This window comes from Gallinula chloropus, assembly GCF_964237585.1.
Source record: "Gallinula chloropus genome assembly, chromosome: 4".
NCBI lineage: Eukaryota > Metazoa > Chordata > Aves > Gruiformes > Rallidae > Gallinula > Gallinula chloropus.
The window spans coordinates 77,019,827-77,037,598 of record NC_140088.1 but is presented as its reverse complement, the minus strand read 5'-3'; the positions used below and the strand labels follow the sequence as shown (position 1 = coordinate 77,037,598).

Sequence of the window (17,772 nt, the reverse complement as noted above, 5' to 3'; positions counted from 1 at the left end):
AATCTTCATAGTCAGACATATATTTGATTAGAGATTACTGAAAACAAAAAGCCACTTTTAGCCTTGTAATACCCTTCTCTAATTACGCAATAATTTTAGCAAACCTTTTTTTGCCTCCTCTGATGACTGATTAGATGGTGAGGCAGAACACTATAAAGAGATCCAGTTTTTACAAGTCCCTGTGCCAAGTAACAGGGAAGAGCCAGAATTACTGTCATTGTGAGTTCAGTTTAATATATTATGCTCCCTGTGTTAGACCAATTGCACTGATTCTTTATTACTGGCTATTTTCCCTGGGATCCACATACTATATTTTCTAATTTACAGCTTCATGCCCTTTTACAGGAATAGGGCTATCATGATTCCTCCTTTCTTCACATTTTCCTTTCTTACATGAATCTCATATTGCCTACGAAGAAACCATGAACGTTTGTATTAGAACTTATGCTTTAGATCCATGAGCAGTCTCAACCTGAACAAGCCCACGTCACTAAAAAAAAATTCCAGCCATTCACTCTCTCTTCTTTCTATACATTTTCAGTTTCTTGCCCCCTAATTACACTGGCAGAAGGGTTCATGCTTCACTTCCTTGCACAGTTAATTTGCTCAGAGAACTGGTTCAGGTTAAAGTTATCCAGGAAATAGAGGTGAGTTTTAACCTCTATCAGTCTCCCATAGGAACTGCTGTCCTGACAAAAGAGAGGGAGGGCATATGGGATCAGGGACAGGGACAGTCAGTGTGCACACTGGGGTAACCACAAAACCAGGACAGCTTCTACACCCCTCAGCTGACACTTTTAGAAACTGCTCCAATATATACCAGGTTAAAGTTCAACTCAGCTACAGTGTTTGATGCAAAAAGTGAAAGGTACCTTTAACACATATCCAACTCTGTAGTTGATAAAAGTAAGTTTTGTAGCGATTGATGGGCTTCTCCAAAGCATGAGATTATTCAGAGTTTTCCAGTAATACTTGGTTTACACCTTTTTACAGTAGCTGTTCAAACACTTTTCAGTAAGGTGAAAGATGGCATTCTTTCTAAATGGGAACTGACAGTCTTGCAGGATATTTATAAAGATGTTCCTTCTAATCTGTACAGTATAATTTACAGGTCATTTCCCCCCAGCTGAGCTGTGTAATCATCAAGCAAGTGTTATTGAATTATCACAGTAGCATACCGTGTTAGAGGTTTTCGTTTAGATGGGTTAGTGCACAATGTAACTGAGGTCTGTCTGACAGAGCTTATTTGACAGGACCATGCCAGTGCTTCCACAGAGCTGTTCTGTATACTTGGCCAACAGCAACATTTTAGTCTAAAATGCTTTTTTTCCATTATTCAGATTAAAACAAGCCTTCCAAATAGAACAATAATTATATCAGTTAGCATGCACTGCTATATTGTGTGGCATTTAATTGCTAAGACATTAAAATTTGCTTTTATCAAATAGTTTATGAAAATTTTAGCACTGTCTTCAATAAAATGAAACAACACAAATTACATAAACACTCAAGATGTTCTGAATAGCTATCTTTGTCACCCACATTCTCTGAATGCCAAATTAAAACTAAATCATATGTACTTACAGGAAAGAGATGTACATAACCAATCTGAGCTGTATCAAAGTTAGCATAATATTTATATATATTACAGTGTGGCTCCTAAGTATTTAGCACATGGTTTTGACTGCAAAATATATACATATTAAAGACCTTCTGAAAAGGACTGCACTGATCAGATTTTTACAAAAGGGCTGCAACTACCTAAAAGCATAAGGTAAATCAGCACTTTCTACTACCAAATATGTTAAGACTAAACAAAGCAGTGTGGTCTCCAGCAGAACCAGTAAAACTTAAACTTTGGTAGAGCTTATTCTGGATTCATCCTAGGATTTCAACTAGGCTTTAACTGAAGAGAAAAGTATCCTGATTTGTTTATGATTTGGCTTCAGAAGATCTTATTTTTTCACATGGCTCCAAAAAGTTATTTTTGAAAATAAAGCAAGAAATAGCCATTGAGACAATTCTGCTCAGGCACAGCCATACCTTCTGAAAAGTATGTTTTCCCTTAAGTACCAGAACCTAGAGAAGAACATGTAGAATCACACGATTTCAAGTTGTAACTGACACACCATCAAAAAATACTACTCTTAAATTAAGAACAGATTCTGCCAAATAACCTTCATTTTCTCCAATCCCAGACTCTTACACTAGAAAAGAAAAAAAAAGAGTTTTGACAAAATTTTAAATGATGGATTGTTACTGCAAAAAGCAAACTACCAAATTAATACTTTCTTCAGCTCTGTATTTTTATGGACAGAATATTTTATTCCTTCTATTTTTAACTGAATTCGTACAGAAATAGGGAATTTGCGTCCTTGCAGAAAGACAAATTCCCTCGATGTTATTGAGCCACTTTTTTCAATGTCTCAAGAAACTCAGATGTCAGAAGCAAGGGAGGTAATTCTTTGTAAAAAGCACCATAAAATCCAGACAACCAAAGGCCATGACAGGGTTACCCAGCACTGCCAGTTAACACGTGGCCCCAGCCACGTAGTGTAAACCTGTGCTCTGTGTACCCATTCAGCAGTGTGCTGCTTCTGAGACAGGAACATGTTTGGCAGCCGCTTATTCTGTGTGTAGGTGGGATAACCCACGCAAAGTGACAACAGACTAGTACAGGTATAAATTAGGCTACAAGAACATGCTATATTTAGGATGCTTATCTTTAAGAAATGAAGTTAGGGAGTCATAAACTTGAGAATGTTTGGGTTATTTAAGCACATTGCAGTTAATCTGCTACATAAATAACCTTAATGTGGCTCACTGTGAAAAACAGGTTATTTCAAGCCAGCTAACCAGCCCAATCAATTTGAAACTTCCTTAACTGGAAAAAACCCTCAACTAGCAGATCCTTGTTTCAACTCCATACTAAATTTCTGGGATCAAAACTATAAAAATCAACAAAGTAAAATATGTTGGTCTCCCCACCCCCGACTTCTTCACAGGAACACATCTCTATCATTAACACTCTTGTACTGTTCCATTCACACAGTGAACCATGTACATAGTAAGTATGCACAGGGAGATAATCTGCAAAAATGATAAAAGAGAGTCAGATCTTACATAATTTCATAAGTGTTACAGGCATTTCAAGACCACACACATACATGTCTCAGAGCTTTGGACCACATACTAAAATTCCAAGGTGCTTTTACTGAAATTCTACTTACTGCAACTCTTTTACCAAAAGTCTTGTTTGATAGTCCAATATTTAAAGTGGGGAGAAGAGAAGGAAGTCATGGAAAGGAGACAGAAGGTCTGCATGGATGAACTAGAAGCTTCTAACAAAACTGAAACTCAAAAAAGAAGACACAGAAGCTGGGAGGATTAGGAAAGCCAAAGCCCAACTGGAATGGAAAAAGGGCTTCAACAGAAAACAGAAAAAAACGTGCCTGCTGCTGAACGGGGAAGGGGACTTGGTGACAAAATACGTGGAAAAAGCCACAATACTCATTGTTGTCCTCACCTTGGTCTTTACCAAAGACAAATTTTTGACAGTAATGCTAGGTCCCTAATGAAAGTAAAAGTCTGGAGCAAAGAACACTTGCCCTTTGAGGAAGGGGACCAGGTCAGGGAAACAAGCTGAATGTAGATGTCCACAGGGCCTGATAGGTGATCCAGGAAACTACAGACTGGTCAGCCACACATCAATCCTCTGGAAAGGGATGGAGTAAAACCTCCTGGAGGCCATTTCCAAACATATTAAGGATAAGGTGGTGACTGGGAACAGTCAATGTGGTTTTACAAAAGGGAAATCAAGTCTGACCAACCTGATTGCCTTCTACAATATGATGACTAGATTAATGGATAAGAGCAGCTGACATTTATATTGCAAGGCTTTGAAAACCCTCTCATGTACAACATTCTCAGAAAAAAACATGAAGAATGCACTGGATAACTGGACAGTGAGGTGGATCAAAAACTGGTTGAACTGCTGGACTCAAAGGATTGTGACCAGCAATGAAAAGTCCAGTTAGAGGCCAGTGATGTGTGGTCTACACTGGAGACTAATCAGTCAACACTGTTTAATATCTTCATTAATGAGCTAGATGAAGAGATGGAGTGCACCCTCACACAAATTGTAGGTGCTACAAAACAGGGAGTAGTTGATAGACTGGGTGACTGCTGGGATTCGGAGGGATCTTGACAGTCTGAAGTAAGAGGCAAACAGGAACCTCACAAAGATCAGAAACACAAATGCAAAGCCCTGCACCTGGGGAAGAATAACCACAGGCACAAGCACACACTGTGAACTGACTGGCTGGAAAGCAGATTTTCAAGAAAGAACCTGCAGGTCTTCATGGATTAAAAAAACGGGCCATTTGCCAGCAACGTACCCTTGCGGCAAAGATAATCCACAGCTTCTGGGGCTACATCAAGAATGTTGCTAGCAGTTCAGTGGGGGACATCCTTCTCCTTTACTCAATACTGGCAAGACACATCTAGAGTGCTGAGCTCCCCAGAACAAGAGATATGCTGACACACTGGAGCAAGTCCAGAAAATACCCTCAAAGATGTTGTCCAGAGAAGTTGTGCCATCTCCAGCTTTGAAGATATTCAACAACCAACTGGACGTGTCCCTGAGCAGCCTGCTCTAGCTGACCCTGCTCTGAGCAAGGGAGTTGGGCAGAACAGTCTCCAGAGGTGCCTGCCAGCCTCAGCCATTCTGTAATTTTTCTCTTCAATTCAAAAATGAGTAACTCTCCTCACACCAGACATTTCGCTCATAGCTGCATACATCAGTTGCAAAGGCCAACGGATGTTGCAGTTACTGCACAAGGGATTAAAAGCTAAGAAGACTATTAACTACACAATTTTTTAATAGCTCTTGTAGAGTTTATTTTATTTTATATACTTGCATCAAGTAAATTTGATTTGGTGATCAGACAGGAAGTCATGTTAATATGATTTGCTTACGCTGCTGCTGCTGTTTTAAACAGAAATCAAGTTCTATTACATTGAGAACAGAAGAGATTGAAGACCTCTTTCCTAGATGTCTACATTCTTGACTGCAGCTGTCTTTGCAAAAACAATTAACACAAGTCTCTGTCTTGCTGCAGAGCAGTTTTTTCCTCAAAACATTACTTCCTGAAGCAAAACAGGAATATAGTAGAGCGAGAACAGTTCTGTAGTATGCCTATCCAGTAGTCATTCAAGAGCAGAAACAGGAGCTCATCTCTTCTGACTTTTGCATAAGGTACAACAAGGTCTGGATTCCCTTCCTTCCATGTCTAACACCAAGAGTTACCAGAAACAGCATTTCTTATTCAAGAAGTAAGGTTTATAGGAAAACCATAGGAATTTGGACCAATAATTAGCATCTCTTCTTACCACCCTTCACTTTAATCTTCCAGAGATACGTCTTCCTAGCCTGGTATTTATACCATGCTCCATTATTCACTGTATTTAAGACAGAACAAGTCAGAACAACCCAATCTGAATGACTGAATAAAACCTAACATTTTCAGCCACAAGTAGACTTTAAGATACCAAACCAACTTCACTGACTTTACAAGAAGGAAAAAAAAAAAAGAAAAAAAGAAACAAAATCAAGATCCATTTAGTATCATGTTCAAGGAAAGAAATTCTGTTTTAAAAACACTGTAGTGCATCTGGCCTTTCTCTCATTTTGGTCCTTCACATTCTTTTTTTTTTTTTTAAACCAAAAGGCTAATTACCACACTTAAGTCCCCAAACAGGTGATACAGTCTTTAAAGCCTACTCCTCAATTTAGCATGAATATGTTGAATGGCAACTGGAAAGTACTGTTATATATGAAAGAACTGTTGCACCACAATTATCTCTCTTTATGCACAGACATTTATCCCAAAACCAAAGACATAAAATCGTTATTTTCTGTTAAATTAATGTGGGGCACAGCACAGAAAGACCATAGAGGTCTATTTACTTGTTTCATTTTGCTGTGTAGTTTGGGTCTCACATATGAGAGCCTTGTAGCAGATCCACTAGATGGTGCAATCCATCTTCTCCACTAAATGAGTTTGAAGTTTATACACGTTATAAATTTTTAAAGAGGAAAAAGCCAATCTTAACACTAATCAAGGAAAGGTTTATTATTGGAAGAAGAGGGCACCAAAGTCAGGAAAGATTTAGGCTTGAAACTCAGATGTTAGCAGATATCTCCATTTTCAAAAGAAATTTGACTTCTTCACACAGAGTATGACAGAGATTCAAGAAAATTTTCATCACATGAAAAACAAATAATCAGAACAGCACATTTTAAGTGATTTAAGTAACATCATCAGGGAAATAATCAAGCTAGTAGGAGGTTGAGATTTACTGACCAATAACAGTGGCATTCAGCAGCATGCTAGTATTCAAAACAACCTAAAATTTGCCTCAAGTACTTCAGAGGTAAGAAACCAGTGCCCACCAAGACCAGAATCCATAAAGCTACGTTCTGTTATCTCCCTTGTCATCCAAGACCTTGAGCTAAAGCTAGTTAGCTTTTCACTTCTGATTCTAATTCCCAGTCTTGGTAAGGGATTAAGTCAAGATACAGAAACAATTACTTCCAGGTAAGGAAGAGATCTCAATGACAGACTACAGCCTTGATCTAGATTGCAGCCAAATTTTATTTCAGCCCTTGACAAGTTCCTAAACATCTGATGTCTGTCAAATCACTGAGGAAGATTCTATACTACCTACTACTTTTGGTGTAAGTGCCTACTTGCCACAAAGAATTGTATGCACTGCCAAGACAATCCTAGACTAGAAAGCAGGGTATGGTGTTTCACTGGCCACTCAGAATGGACAGATGCAGTGCTTTCTGCTTGGCAGGCTTAGTAAAAAATTAGCAGACCTTCAAAAAAGTAAAATATTAATCCTCACTTGGCACTTTTTGGTGGATTTTTACTCTCAGCAATTCCTACTTTTTCTCCTCAGATAAGGTGGGGTTTTTTACAGGGCAATGAAGACTGTTGACATTCTGCAACAGTGGGAAATGTAGCTTCCTGTACCCTAGCAAAAAAAATAAATTCACCAGTATCAGTGATATTTTGCACAGAATAATGCCTGAAATCCAAAGAAAAAATTTTTTTTTTCTTCAGAACACCATAAATTGCACAATAATACATTAGAAAATTAATACCAAACTCCATTTCTTCTGGACTTTATGAAAATAGCTCTACCAACCGTGATCAGGTAGTGTAAAACAATATCAACTTTGCTAACATTAGTGTAATATGTCTTGACTGAACATTTTCCTTGTGGGCACTTCCTTTTGGAAAAAAAAATCCTCTTGTAAACATATCTGCCACAATGAAATGTTATCTAAAAGGTCACTGCTTTTTTGAGGATACATCAGCCTATCACAAAGAAAGTATTTTGATTCTTCACTTAAGAATTTGAATCAGTCTTAGAAACACCTATAGCGTGCTTAATATATTACCTGCTTAGTGCAAATAGAAAGTATAGAATATCCATAATGCTTTTTTCTGTTGTTATTTCATGTCATGCTTGCATACGCTACTGACCTTATGGAGTGCAGGAGCCATTACTGGTACCAAAAATCCATTGTAAATGTAATTCACAAGCTGGTTACGTATCATAGGATGTGCCACCTAGAACGGTGTGGGAGAGAAAGAGACAGAAGAGTTCCAGTGAGATTTAAAACAAGATGTGGCACAGACTACTATTATCCTCTAGCAAAATCCTTTCCCATTTAACAAGACAGGTTCATTTCTCCTGCTCACCAGCATTTGCTATGATTTGAGTTAAAGATTTCTCCTTTTTCATAGAAATACACAACCTGTTTAAGTACTGTAAACCTGCCAAAGTTAGAGAACAGGGCTTTTCAATCTCCCTGCATGCTGACAAAGATGAATGGATGGATAGAAAAGCATGTATACCCCATGCAGCAAAGAAAGATTTGAGATTCTAAATTTAGTTTTTGCAACCTCATCAGGGTCATTTGAAGACTGACTTGCCATTGTTAACTTGTCCTCTTACAATTAGAAAAAGAACAACTGCTTCTCTATGGTTCAAGAGTAGGTAAATGAAAGCGCTCTCTAGCTATGGAGTAAGAACAGAGTGTTCTCCTGCCCTTCTCCTAACTGTTGTAAAACAAACAGAAGTGAAAACAAAACCTACATTATTAATTCAACAGGTTGCTTAGGAGCTTTTAAAAAGAAACTGTTATTAGCAGCCAAAACTCTACTTTCCAAAATGAAGGATTCATTTTGTTTTCAAAAGAAAACTTATTATCAGTTCATGTATTTAAAATAAATTTGACAAAAGGAAAAATAATCCATTCAGAAGCAGTGTAAGTTAATATATTCTGTTGGAAAGTTCACAGAGACTGGAATGTCACAGCTCACATGTGGCCACGAATACATTCTCCCACTTGCAATTCTTCCCAGAGTCCCTTTAAACTGTAACCCTTATTTTGGAAAGGGGAAGAAAACGAGTTGCCCCTCCTATGCTGTGATCCAGGCAAAAATGTAGTAAATGGCAAGAGGTCTTGGCTACACTGTCCCCTTTTAATCTCTGGCCAAAACTTTTACGTCAACCGAGCAAGCCACACCATGAAAACCATTCCATGCACAGAGCAAAAATTCCAGCAGTAATTGAGCTTTCAATTCAGCTGAAGAAAGACTATAAAGACGCAATCAAGCAGCAGTCAGAAACTGCTCTTTCTGCATGTCAGCTGAAGATCTTTACACATTTGCAGTTTCTTTGAAAAGAGGTTTTAAAATAATATGTTCATTTGTCTGCAGTAACCCCTGTATCAGTTTTTAAAAAGTGTCAAATATGACCTCCTGTGAATGTCTATCTGGAGAAGAATTATGCTTAGACATCAAAATTAATGTCTCCTATTCACATTTAAACATGTACGTTAAAAATCTTGTATACCACATTTAAAGAATGACAGCTACTATTTATTTTCACTTCCTCAATGCTTTAATAGTCAATCAGTTGCTTTACTGTATTTCGCACACGTCTCCCTAAAACATCTTTTATTTAACAGCAAATGTGACTAAATTTTAAATCTTATTCAGCATATTTCTTCAAGTAAAACAAATCTGCAGTTTCTGTAGAATTTATATCACGTTTAATAAAATACAAGTTCTATGGGGTTTTCTAGCCTTAAAAACAATATAAAAGACAGAAATACAATTTTATATTAGAGCATCAGGAAAAATAGTGAGGTATCAAAGCAAAAAAAAAAAAAAATCCAAACAAGGAATAATCATTAGAAACTGAGAGTAGATTCAAAACAGGCCAACCTAAAATGAATTTATATTTCTAGGCAAATACCTAAAATCTGTTTGGGAAGCTTTCTTTATGCAGTACTCACAGGCAAAACAGACTCTTGTATGCAATTATGAGAACTTAGACAAAGACATATTTTTTTTTAATGCTTAAATATATAAAGAACACATTTTCCTACGTGTAAAGGCATTCACTTTACTTTTAGCATCAACAATGGCATTAAAATGCAATAAGCATTTTTGGGGGTCTTTTTGAAAACAGAAAGTTCTCCCAATTACATAATGAAATACCAAGCCACCACATGGTTCTAGTGTTTCTATTAGAAATACTCATCACCTGAAAACTGAAACAATATTAATTCATCCTTATAACAAGGACAAACAGCATAAAGCATTCATTTTATAAGCAACTTATTTTAGTATAACTTCAAAAGTCTTTGCCATTAATAGAAGTTAATAAACTCTGTAATTTACACATTTGGAATGGAGGGGCCAGCTCTGCTCCATTACCTGTATCACTGCATTGCAAAATTCAAGAGAATTCATGAATTGTACAAGGGCTGGTGACAAGAGCCAGTCATCTTTCAGCAAACAGTGCCACTCCTCTCCTTTTTCTTCCAATTTTGTAGGCAAAGATGAATAGAGGCCGCTTAGTCCTGTTGCTAGCACCTGTATTTCAAAAACAGGAGAGATAAGCCAACTGTCCATCTCCTTGAATGGCAATGCAACAAATCATTTGCCTTACTAGTTTTAGTAACATAAGAGAGTGCTGAGATTAATTTAATTTCCTTTTGAAAGTGTCCTATGGCAGAAAGGCATGACAATTTTAAAGAGCTTTCCATATAATATCCTTCTCTCAAGAGGTAGTATTTAGAAGAAAGTGAAGGGGAAACGCAGGTTGTGGGGTTTTTTAGCCTGAAGTTATATTTTCAATACTTGTAAAATCATTTTACACTTCCATTCAGTTTCTTCCCAAAGAAGTCATCACTGTCATCCATCTACAGCTTGTTTTTGGTTGGAGATTTGAATGTTACTGCTCACACAGACCTATAGGAAGTGATTTCACTGGGAAACAGGAAACATTAGAAATGGAAGGGGAAGTGCCCTGCCCCCATGAAAAAACCTGAAGTCCAGCCTTCTGCAGCTCACAGATACATGTTGACTCTCATTCCTAGGTACGTGAACTCAGCTGAACCCACTTTGAAAACAACCAGCCAGCCTCTAACTGTTCATCATTTTTCATTTTCATTTTATTTATTTGGAGGGGGAGGGAAGAAATAAAAAAAAGTCTGAAATAATTTAGTGTATAGACATTGTTTCCAGTGATATTAAGTCTTACAGATGATTTATGTAGAATGTGTTAGTGAAAGACAAGATTGTATTTTTAGGTTTAAAAGTATATTTCCAAAAAGTTTTTTTTTTAATTTTTACTGAATTGGTGGATTCAGACCAAGTTTGCCATTATTGAAGTTCTTTGCAGCTGTAAACTTTCTAAATATTATTACTCATTCTTCTGACGTGATTTTATACATCTTCAGGATAATTTTTAAGATGATTCTCATCTTAATGGCATCATTACGTCTCAGCCTGATGAAAATCTTGTTCGCTTTCATTCAATAGACTCTTGTATCTCTCCTCTTTCTAGAAAGGGCTACTTGGCATCTACAGGGTTAGACAGTCAAAGCTTACAGGAAACAACTGTTTTATCTATCAGAAAACAAATAGCTGACATTGTGCAGGTCAAAGACCAAGGGTTCACTGAAGGGGGTTCAGGTTTTGGTCAGACACAAGCATAACCAATTAGAGTTGCTAACTCATCCAGTCAGACAAAGAAAGCATTTCTGAATGCTTTCCGTTCCTACATCATGTAATTTTGAAGATGGATTTATTCTAGCATACATAATTAAGACAAGGAGGGGACTACAGTGGAACATTCACTACTTTATCACACTAATATAGACATAGATATATAAAGACAGAGGCTGGAGAAATGTTAAAAATACAAGAATCTAAATTCATTGAGCAAAGCTGTATTTGTTCAATCACATTCTTCTGTTACCATAATCTTTTCTGCTTTTTTTCCTCTCTCAGAGTATAAATGCTCAAAGTAAAAAAATTAGAGACTTTACTAAACTTCACTAACCCCTCACTCACAAACCCAGGCTTCAGACTATTCTAGGAAGGAAAAAATTCTGAAGGGAGAACTTAAGTTTCTTTTCTGTTGTAACATGTTAATTAAAACACACTTAATTTTCCATTGTCTGCTTAATTACAGTTCATAAGCTAATAGCCTCTGAATAAACAATCTAATTCTCAGAGCTGTGTACCATCCACACTTCATCATATGGAAGTTTACTCCTTAAGCACAAGGATTGACTTTGAGCAAAACATACTACTCCCCACTAAAAGGAGCAGTGAACTCACCATCAGTCAATATCTTGAAGTCAAGAATTCTTTAGTTTGTCTGCCTCACTGAAGAAAAATGACAGGTGTAGCTGATAAAATCTATAAAGTTTAAAAAGCTCGTATTTTTGCTGTGAAATACAACCCTAATGGCTTTATGTGAAATTATGTTTCTAAAGCTCTGAGACAGAGAGTAGCCACTGGAAGCAATTTCATTTCTTCAGGTAAAAAACATTTTTAAATTGTCATAGAAGCAATCCTGTATAAACAGGATTACTGCTTGAAATCACCAACAGAACTCTTCATACTCTATAAGCAGGCACATAAAATAATGCACACATGCAGACTACATTATGGAGCTTTAATAAACAGAATGATAAAAACATCAATAAAAAACAACTCTGAAAGTGAAAGAAATTCTGAATGAGTTCACTCCTTGGAAGGGCAAGATTGGCTTTAGTTTTTGTTTTAGCTTCTAAACTTCTCCCAACATTCATTAAGTCAATCCTATATGCTCATGTAGGATCTCCAGCAGTTTCCTTCTCACCATTAATATCTTTGCAAACCTGTCTCCTTGATTTACTTTCTCTTGACACACTGAAGACACTGACTGACTATGTGATTTGTAATCCCAGACACGTCATAGGATTAAAATGTGGGTTTACTATATAATCAATTGCAATCTGGCCAGTTCATTCCCTTTAACTATTCCCTTTCCTTCCACATCTGTAGTTTTTATCTCTGTGCAGCCTCAACTTTTCAAGGACAGTGCAGAGCCATACTTCCTACTTCCATACTTGCTTCCCTAAGCTGTGAGGTATTTACAGACACAAAGCTTTATGGCAAGACTTTGAGATGCTACCCCACTCAAAACTCTTTAAGAAACATTGTTTTATTATTATTCTTCCTTATTATAATGCTGAACAGAAAATATCTTTAACCAGATTCAGAAAGCTTTCAGGTCCAAGTGTGATAAAAATTACATGGCAGAAAACCAGTACAAATGAGAAAAATTAGCCCAACATTTTTTCTACATGTACTATGTTAAAAGTCATTTGTTAGTGATGTAACTTAGTGCAGCCTGCCCTCTTCCTTCTTTACAGTTTATTCACCTACAGTTTTTAATATCATCAACAATTTTGTTTTAAAAAGCTGATAACCAAAGTTAGTTCAGAAAACAGTATCAATAAAGGCTTCGCTTTGGCACAGAACTAACACTGACTGTGGTATCTGAGACAGCAGAGCTTTGTGGTCAGACCCCATCCCAGGGCATGTCTATACTACACAGCAAGACACAGTAAAGAAAACCCTATATGCTACCAGCCAACCCAGAACCAGAGGTAGCATCTCTGTCACCCAAATGCCACTCCTACCAGCACAGGACTGCGCCAGCTGTCTTGCAGAGTAGCTGAGGCCACATCTGCACTGATTTGAGTGATATCCACCAATACCACTGACACCTACAGAGCCTTCCACCAGAACAAAACCGGTTCCCTCAGCTCATCACACCCAAACTGAGAAAAAGAGATGTTGTGCTAGTGAGCTAATTCTATGGCACTGCATTAAAGTTTTATTGTAGACTTAGGCCAGTCTCATTACTGTTCAGAAAAGTCTGATTTTAGCACATTTTGACAAGAAGCCTTCCTAATTAGAATGATTGTCAATCACGGCTCCCTGCTGTTTGAAGGTTAATATAACTGGCTTTTATCTTCAGTGTAAAAAGGCTGCCTTTTTTTTTTTTTTTCTAATTAATTGGGAGATGTAATTATGGAAGTTATAGCATGGATCCAATAACAGCATGTCTCAGGGACAGTTTGAGAATGAAGTTCATATTCTTTAGCAGCATCTATTGAAGTCAACTGGAGTTTCTTGGCACAAAAAATTTGATGCAATAGTTACAAATGAAAGTATTTAGAAGTTTGTTTTTGAACTTGTAGGCCTCCTCCAGCCTGCAAACCTGGCTCTGCTCCATTGCTCAATGGATATAGCAATCTCAGAGCAAATGCAGACCTGCAGCTGGAATAGCTGATACGCACTAATGCTTAAGGCAGGGATTCTAGTGTTCTCTGCTCTAAAGCTCCCTGCTTAATAGCTGTGTAAGGCTCTTCTCTGCCTCTCCTGACCTCAAACTGATTTTTGTGTTAAGGCATAAAGAAGCAGCTGTTGTCATGTCCATTCTGCTTCAGCTTTAAAACCACAGCTGGACAGCTTTGTTTGTTAAATTAGATTATTTACTTGCTTAACAGCAAATGTCTTTTCATGTATTAAGACTGGTTTGCCAGATCTAACACAGCACTACTACCAGGTTCTGTAACAGACTACAACATAGTGAGATGGTGGTTTGCCTGAAGCAGCCATAGAAATGTCCAGTTCTGTGACAAAATGCAAGTGTCCCTTCTATCTTGCAAAAATGTTACATTTCTATCAACTCACATTATTTTCACGCTTATTATTTGACCTGTTGAATTGATGTTACGCTGTGGCAAGCACAGCCCACCTTAGCTAGCACTTCCACCAGAAACAACAGCCTCAGAACACTGTTCCCATTTCTCACTCCCTTCACCTCCAGAATCTCACAGGGCCTCGCAGCGAGACAGAACATGTTTCCCTCCCACCACATTCTGCTCAAACTTCCTTCAGGTCCCCAATTCAATTCACTACGTGACTGCAGAAACACTTGTGCTGGCCCAAAAACACAAGACACTGGAATGGAAACAAGGAGCAAGACTGTTTGGGAGTGGGGCTGGCTTAAAAACAACATTAAAGTTTGTAAAATAGCTGTTAGCAGAAACAAACGTGCCACAACCCAATGTATCAAAAATAACAGAAATTAATTGTAAGAACACAGGGGAAGCAGTTTAGCATTAAAGATCCAGCAAACCAAGAACAACTTACTGGGCAAAAATAGGTGTTTTCTGCTATGTGGTTTGCAACAACATTGTTTTCAGCAGACAGAGACATTATGAAAAGCAGGGCATCACGGGCTTGTTGGCCTACTGTTCCTTCTCGATGGATGAAGGGAATCAGCAGAGAAAATATGAGGAAATTGGCAGCTCCTTGGTCCTCGCTGGTGTGGAAAAAAAGTTCTAAAATGGAGGGATCTTTGGCTATTATAGAGCAGAGCTGGTTCAAGAGGACGACCAACTCTGTTTCCACTGTTGGAGTGGTTGTTCCCGAGCAAGAACTCAGCAACATCATCAAAGGCTTCAAGATAGGCTTGTGATGTAGCAAAGGCTGATGAGACTGGGTTACTAGCATTTCATACATTTTGAGTTGCTCGATTTTTGTCTCATCGGTGAACTCTCGCCGAAGGCTCCAAAGAAAGAGCTTCTCCATGATGTTTTCTGAGACCACAAACTCCAGGATAGGCCCCATTGAAGCATCCTTTGCTTGCTCTTCAATTAATAAGAAAAGCATGTGCTCCACATAGTTCTGAACAGTGCTGGCCTCATCAGGTGAGATTGCCCCATACTTTGCCTGAGTGTTTTTCAAAGGATCATGCTTCTCTAAGATTTTCAGAACCTAAAGAGAAACAAATGCAGATCAGTTATTTGAATATATTTTTTAAAAATAGACCTTATCCCTAAGAGGAAAAAATCATCAAAATTATTCAAACAAAAAGCCCAAACACTTTTTATCATTTTAGTTTTTGTCTGTCAAGCTTCCTAAATTTTTAAGTTTCATGCTTGGCATGTACAAGGCCAAAATCTAATTCTTTTGTTTATTTTTATAAGCACGTAAATTTGCCAGTTGTACTGTAGCTGAAAACTTGGGAGTTCTCTGTATAAGCTAGGTTCTCTTAGCCTTCAGACACTGAGTTTTGATGATGTTCGCTGCAAGTTTCTTTACCACAGAGGACTGAAACCAGAGTGCCTGCTCTTCAGCCAAAGTAATGGTGATCAGCAGTATCAATATCATGAGATGACTTGCAGTAGAGTGGTAAGAGTGGGAGTGGCAGTGGCCCATGAAGTTCCTCTTTCCTTGCCACATCTTATATCAAATGGCCACTGAAACACACATAACTTTTACAACATTCAACATAGATTTTGAATGGAGTAACAATTGCCATCCCAGCACTTATACCCTTGGACTAAATCCTGGTTTGCATGCAATCACTGAAGCTCCTTGTCTATGAAACAACAGCTGTCTAGCCCTTTTGTGGAGGATAATTGCTACAAACAAACAACAGAACAGCGGCTCCCCTAACATGACAGCATCACTAGAAAGAAGGTGGCTCTTGAATGACGGTGCCTGTGACACTAGAAACACCTCAAACACCAGCATTTGTTTAGTTTGCTTCTCAGGACAGCCAAAACCCAGCAAAAAGCATCAGCACAGAAATAAATTTTACATAACCCATTAGTTATTCATGCTACTACAGCAAATAAGACCTTACAGTATGGTGCTCAGAGCAAAACATCTTTCCCTAAAAGCAATTATTATCTTGAAGACATGCAAACAAGCTTTAGAATGTACCGTAGTGCATAATCACATCTATCCATAATAAACACCACTGCATACAGCTCTGCACCACACATCTTACAACACTTTACAAAAGCCAGGCAAGTCTTACCCAGCACAGCGAAAGGAAGCACGGAAGTCTGCAGCAAGGTCCAAGTGACAGTGAATCACTAGGAAAGCCAGTAAGATCATCTAGGCCTTCCATAAGAAATTACTGTGTCCTACCACCTCCCATTTAGATCCAACTCTGGAGTTCAAAGCATGATTAGTAAAGGGTAGTCATACCTTAAAAGGCCAATTACCTTTGTGTTTTAAAATGTTTCAATGGCAGCTATTACATTTGCCATGAAAGACATTTGATCCAGAGCAATTCAGGATTTTCCCAAAAGGTGGACTGAAGCAAATTCCCATTAATGCAGCTTACTTCAAAAATCAATAAAACTAATTTACATTACCTGTGCCCAGTGTGTTCTAAACACTATCATGCATGTTTCTGGGTCAACACCCTGGAGGCTCGGAGCCTGACGATTTTTGCTGACACTGGTTCCAGAGGACATTATAAATTTTCCAAAGGTCAAGTCAACTAGGCCATGCTGGATTTCTTTTGAAAATCCTGTAGTTGGCTACATAGGTTCAAGCATCATGAGATTGATACCGTGTTTGGAGCTTCAATATCCTCAGAAATCTGAAGAAAAAAAAAAAAACCAAACCTAAACCAAACCACACATATACACATAAAAAGGTTAACTGAAGAATATATAATGAAAAGAACACACTTAAAGAGAACACTAAAACCATTTTTCTGTTAATTCTGTTGGAGGATGGAATTTTTTAAAGCATGTTATATGGGAACATCTTCCCAAACTTTTCCTCATGGTAATATTCCTAACGCTCAAACTTTTAAGATCAGTGACTGAATTAAGGTGCTACTGAAATAAGCATAACAGAAGCTCATTCAGTAAGTGTTTTATGCAGGTGTCACCATGTTTTTAATTTTTCATTATGACGTTTTTGCTGTCTGACCACGTCTCTTCAGAGTTGTTTAGTAACTAAAGTTGCATAGGCTATACAGGTTAAAAAGTAGTACAGGTCATTTCTGTATTTTTAAAAACAGTATTTCCATTAATAGATATAGTTACAAACTTAAATTTTCTGTCAGAAAGAATATCATAAGCAGTTGGAAACATCTGAAGAACACCATATGCAACGTAAACCCAAACCACACAAATGATAAGGCCTTTCTGTATCCAAAATCAAATATATTGAGATGTCATATTAAAGGACAATGAGAATAAGAGCAAACATCAAAACATTCTTGTCATCCATTATTAAGTATTCTAGATACCAGAGTATCAAATAGTTGCACACCTGGAAGGGAAAGTTAAAATGAAACAAAGCCAGGTATCTTCCAGATATTTGAGAGGCTTTAGAGAACACACTATTCCCTCAAGCACTAATATCTAAATCACACAGTTCCCCTTCACACCCCACACACCACTTTTTTTTTTTATCCCCACCATGAGCTATCCATTTCTGCTCTACTTTTTGCAAGCCAACTAGGCTTTTATTTAATTCAGATTCGGACCATAGCAAAAACCCAACAAAACTCCCCAAG

General features: G+C 37.7%; 1 protein-coding gene across 1 annotated transcript in view; it reads right to left on the bottom strand.

Moving 5' to 3' along the window:
• The window catches only part of FHIP1A (FHF complex subunit HOOK interacting protein 1A), a gene marked incomplete at both ends in the record, with an annotated part of 35,878 nt that extends 19,164 nt beyond the window's left edge, over positions 1-16,714 (bottom strand). The window contains 4 exons of the mRNA XM_084263531.1: positions 7,557-7,643; positions 9,804-9,962; positions 14,592-15,218; positions 16,613-16,714. Of these exons, the coding sequence (XP_084119657.1) occupies positions 7,557-7,643; positions 9,804-9,962; positions 14,592-15,218; positions 16,613-16,714 (975 nt within the window). The remainder of the gene's footprint in view (positions 1-7,556; positions 7,644-9,803; positions 9,963-14,591; positions 15,219-16,612) is intronic.
• Between the last annotated feature and the right edge of the window lie 1,058 nt (positions 16,715-17,772).